The sequence below is a fragment of the Arachis hypogaea genome, chromosome 8, assembly GCF_003086295.3.
Source record: "Arachis hypogaea cultivar Tifrunner chromosome 8, arahy.Tifrunner.gnm2.J5K5, whole genome shotgun sequence".
Lineage (NCBI taxonomy): Eukaryota > Viridiplantae > Streptophyta > Magnoliopsida > Fabales > Fabaceae > Arachis > Arachis hypogaea.
In genome coordinates, this window is record NC_092043.1 from 15,842,546 (window position 1) to 15,848,201 (window position 5,656).

Sequence of the window (5,656 nt, forward strand, 5' to 3'; positions counted from 1 at the left end):
AGTTGGGTGGACAAATTTCTCTTCTTTTTTCGATGGTTTGGACCATTTTATTCCTCAGCAAGCATCCCCGCATACACCAACTGATCTTGCACTCGCCTTGCCCCAATCCGACACTGAGACTCAGCATGCGCTTGTGGGGAGGAGATCTACCTCCATCTGTGACACAGCTGGCTCAACACTCCGTCCCTATGACGCTATGCAAATGCAGGGCTGAAGGCTTTCTTACACTGAGGCTGATATTAGCTTGGAGGAGGACGAGGGACATCATGGTCGTCCCTGCCGGGTCACTCGAGCTCCTCCGTGTGGCACAGGCGGCAGACTGGGGCACGAGCACCATTAGCCTTCTTTTAGATGTTATCTGTTCTATGTTTAATTGTTTAGTTATCTTGTTTCCGATCGATGTTATATGTCTTACCGTTTAGTTATGTTGATGTACTCGTACCTTTATGAATGGCTCTATTTGTTTGTGTTATGTATTTCTTATTGTTTTCGTTAATCATGAATTTTTTTAACGACCGTACCGCAGTTTATGATGATATTAGTTTGTTTACATAAACAACACATGCGAACCGAACTTAATATAACAAGAAGAAACAACATAGATTCATTAATACAATAAAACTCAAATAACTGAAAAAAAAAACAAAAAAATTACAATTAACCAAGCAGGTGGCATTCTAGGATGCAGTAGCGTTGGGACAATGTTGCCTCGTATGTCCTGGTTGCCTGCAAAGGCCACACCGCTTACCGAGTCCAGGCTCAACCTCGTCCATCTCATTCCGAAACCTCGTAGACACCGGACGTCCTTCAAGTGTGCGTCGTAGGAGGGGGTTGGGACAGACACGTGGGCCTTCATAAGGGGCCACATCTCCTCATCCGGCATTGGCTGGAATTTCATTTCATAGACCCGAAACACGCTCTCCATGCGATAAACCAAGTCTACATACTGTTGCCACTCGAGTCTCGCATAGGCGCAAGCGGCTAGAGCATGAGCACATGGGTAGTGTAACGTCTGGAAGTAACCACAGTCACATCTACGAAACTGAAGGTTAACCCTAAACCGAGACTGCACCCCTGCAGCAGCTATCTCGTCGACTATGAATACGGTTGTGGCTCTATCGTACGACATCACTAACATCTGAGAAATTCCCTCACGGTTTGCTAATATGGCTTTCTGCAGGAACTGTGAGAACACCTGACCGCTTGCAATCTGCGCTTGTGCTTGCCTACCCTTCACGACGAATAACTCATTTAGGCGATAGTATGTAGACTTGACAATTGCACAGACTGGTAGATTTCTAGTGCCCTTCAGGACGGAGTTGATACACTCAGAAAGATTGGTCGTCATGTGACCATATCGTCGGCCCTCATCAAGGTGCTGCAGCCATTTAGGTGGCTCTAACCCTCGTATCCAACCCATCATCTGCGGGGATGCTATGGGATCCTCGCTGCTAATTAACTCGAGATAGTATTGCGCCTGCTCTTGGGTCTTCGAATAAGCGGCATTAACCAGGTGTCTTTTGGCTTCCTTACTCTTGAAACTTGTTGCGAAGTTCGAGGCAATATGTCGTACACAGTAAGCATTGTGATCCCAACCACATCCTTCATGCTCCAACGCGGCCTTTATTGCAGCATGCCTGTCGGAGATAAGAAGAACTCCTGGCCTAGTCGCTACATGTCTCCTCAAATTTGTCAGGAAGAAGTACCATGCATCTGTGTTCTCCCTTTCTACAAGGGCGAAAGCGACAGGCAGAATGTTGTTGTTTCCATCTTGTGCTATGCCCATGAGAAGGGTGCCAGCGTACTTACCGTACATGTGTGTTCCGTCGACTGACACCAGCGACTTGCAATGCCTAAACGCTTGAACACACGAAGGGAACGACCAGAAGACCTGGTGAAACATGACACTTTCACGGTAAAGCGTGTTTCCGACATAGTATGGAACTATTTGGAGGTCAACAATTGTCCCTGTTGCAAAAAATTTTTACTTGGTCAAAGTTGTTAACGAGTAAACGGACAAAAAGAGCAAAGACCGTACAAAAGTAAATTGCAAGGAATACCTGGGACGAAAACTTTTAGCGCATTGAAGTATCTCCGTAGCTGGTCATACGACTCGTCCCAATCACCATAGATCCTTGCGATTGCCTTCTGCTTCGCGTGCCAAACCTTCTTGTAAGACACCTTGTACCCGTACGCTGACTCTACCGATCCTTGCAACACCTTTACACAAATAGTCGCATCAGCATACACCATGGGGAATATGTGCTGGCATATCACATTGCTATCTAGTTGAGCGTGGTCTTGAGACATCGAACTTGCCAAGCAACTATGAGGCCCTTCATATTTTCGAATTTCTCAAAATCTGGAAGACCTTGTCTTCGCAACCCGTACCATCCAACGACATTGATCACCGAAATGCTTGCATCGACATACATACCTCCTTTGGTCTGACTCAACGACCTTATACTCTGCACTCCTGCGGATGTTGTAGTTTTTGACTGCCAGCATCGCTGTTTCTCGGTTCAAAAACTTTAACCCAATCTCAAGCTCCATCTCGCCTGAGAGAGGGTAGCTACTAGGTCTGTCCTCTGCGATACTCGAATGCATTGCTCCAAGATTTAAGGACAGGTAGTGTGCAGGTATGCTGGAGGATACACCTCCACCTACCGGTTCGACAGGTGTTAGAGGAACGTTGTCGCCATGCAGAAGTTGCGTTTCCGGAACGGCTTCTGCCTCATCACCACTGAATTCTTCAATGTCATCCTCGTCAGAACTACCAGGGATGCCAACATCGGGATGCCTATCGAACCCATGTAAGGTTGAAGTAGAGGGCCGCGCTTCACGAAGATTTGCATTATGTTCCTGCACAACAAATGCATTGAAGCTTGGACTACGAGCCCTACTTGTATCCGGACCCGGTACAAAATCAGCCACTTCCAGATTTCTCACACCATCCACATTATTGGAACTGGACGAGCTTCTGCCAATATCCTGAATATTCAGACAAAGCTCCAACGAATATATGGTACCTATGCTGCGATGATAAGAGAACATCATTGACACCTGCTGATCAGATTTTATCTGTATTTTTTGATATGCAAACGAGTTGGCCACTGCAACCGGCATCCTGTAGGTCGACTTCGTGATTTCTTTTTTTCCAACCATTCCGGTATGAACCAGAATTAGATTCTTCAGATCTTGTAACGATGTCTGTGGTGGAATCATTATCCATAGTGGATCATCGCAAACGAATGTAATACCTTCTGCTGTATGAGAAATTTCTCCATTGGGATATATAATTAAATACACGTTCTCCGAAGCCATACACAAAATAACCCAATCTGAATACCCAAAAAACATTTTTAAGAGAAAAAGAAGCTTGTGAACTTGAGAGAGAATGTTGGAGAGTTGCAAGGGATTGGATACAGAATGGCTTCTTCTGTGGCTAATCCAGCAGCGTTTATATAGGCAAACCACGATTGCATTTCGTGGCCCATGCACCAGAAGTGGCTAAACTCGCGTCTGCTGCAGTTGATTTGGGGCCAACTCGTGGACGCCAACCCAGATGTGCCCCATTTCGCAGGTAACAGGCACTAAATGGGATCTGCACCATTTTGTGGCCACCGCTATTGAGTTGGAACTGCTGCTGCTTTTTCCATTTCAAGGGCGCTGCACCAGAAATGAAGAGGAAACCCATTTCGTGGGCGGCGACCAAGACATGGACATGCGTATTTCCGTAACGTTTTTTTGCCGTGCGTATTTTGGGAATTTTAATTTTTACCATGCTTATTAATATAAAAAAGCCCTGCTGCTAAAGCATGAGCTTCTATTTGTTCATTATAATTAGCCTTTTGTTAGGAAAGGAATAAATTGTTCATCTTTGCTTTTAAAATTTGTAGTAAATTTTTGTGAATTTTGATGATGGATGAAAAAATTTTATGTTGGGATTTCATGTTTTGATATTCTCTTTTGTTATTTGTTTTTTGAGTTTATATTTTGATAAGATCATAAAATTTTAGTTGATGTAGTGCTTTAAATTTAGATGACATTTTAAAATTTACATTATACCATTATTATGTTTAGTGTATTTATTTATATTTTATTTATTATTTTATTATAAAATAATTTTTTCAAATTGAACTAAAGTTAAATTGGTTAGACCAATAAATTAATAAACTAATAATTAAAACGGTTCGATAACCAATCTAATTTTCAAAGTCTTGTTCTTAGGCTTATTCTCTTTTCTACTCTTAGTAACTCACAGCATGGAGTTTGAGGAGAGATCCATCTACTTTTTAATATTCTTTTCCATCACTATCCACTTAGTCTTCTAAGTTTCAAATCTTTTTTTCTATCGTTAGGGATGGAAGTTGATCAAGTTAGTCACGAGCTTGTTTTAGTCTCGATTCGTTTTATTAAACAAATCAAGTTTTGGCCTTTGAAAATTTTATTAGTTTAAAAGGTCATCCCATAAACTTAAAAAAAAACTCGTAAAACTTGTTTGGCCGATTTTTTAAGAATAATTTTTTTAAATAAATTATTCTTAATTTAGATTTTTAACTATATATTTATATAAAATAAAATTGAAAAGAATTAATAGTTAAGACTAGTCAAGATTACAATTTTTTTGTTTAAAAAAATAGGTTAAATTATACTGTTGGTCCCTACACTTTTAGTGAAATTGCAAATTGGTTTTTATACTTTAAAAGTTTGTAATTAGATCCCTAAAGATAATTAAAATTTGTAATTTAGTCTCCGTCGTTCAAAAAGTGTCTGATTTAACAGAATATTCTGTTAAATCAATCTTTTCTGACTGGCGGGGACTAAATTACAAATTTTAATTCTCTTTAAGGATTTAATTACAAACTTTTAAAGTGTAGGGACCAATTTGCAATTTCACTAAAAGTGTAGGGACCAATTGTGCAATTTAACCAAAAAAATATTTATAATTATGGATTGTAAATATGGTTATGATATGTGACTAACAATTGATATAAAAATAAATTATATTTTACAAATTATGAATTGTAAATTCTAATATGCTTAATGTCAAATTAGATTTTTTAAGTTTATCGTTTGAAATTATAATTCATGATACAAATTTTTGTGTGGATTTATTGGGCATTTAAGCAGGTCGGATTCAAGCCTAAAAAAACTATAAAAAAATAAACATAAATTTAGATTATCTATTTATAATATAAATGGAATTTAAAGACGCAGAGATTCAAAACTTAACTTATTTGGTTTAAGCGAGCTTGAAAAATTATAAAAGATCCGAATTGGGTGCAAATCCTAAAGGTTATTTATTTTTCGAGAAAGAACTTTTGGAAAGCGAAGGCTTCAAGAAATGCTTCGTGGATATGGAAGAATATTTTACAAGATAGGAAACTGCTCCAGAAACAGGAAAAGTAGTGTATAGGAGATGCTACTCAAGTTAGCATAAGGAAGGACAATTGGATAGCGGGAAGGAAAAAATAACTTAATTTGGGGATAATAGAGGACAGGAAAGTAAAGGAGCTACTCAATGAAAGTGGCGAGTGGGACAAAACCAAAATTTACTCAATATTTTCACAAAAGATAGCAGATAACATAGTGAGAACGCCAATAAGTACAATAAAAAGGCATGACACTCTATATTGGCCTTGGAAAGAAGATG

At 39.5% G+C, this 5,656-nt stretch overlaps 1 protein-coding gene across 1 annotated transcript; it reads right to left on the reverse strand.

The window, feature by feature from the left end:
* Nucleotides 1–622: 622 nt before the first annotated feature.
* LOC112705058 (uncharacterized) lies at nt 623–2,310 on the reverse strand. The gene is made up of 3 exons (XM_025755917.1): nt 2,061–2,310; nt 727–1,968; nt 623–630 (listed from the first exon to the last, which is right to left on the reverse strand). Exons 1-3 carry the CDS (start codon nt 2,308–2,310, stop codon nt 623–625), a joined length of 1,500 nt encoding a protein of 499 aa, XP_025611702.1.
* Nucleotides 2,311–5,656: the final 3,346 nt, after the last annotated feature.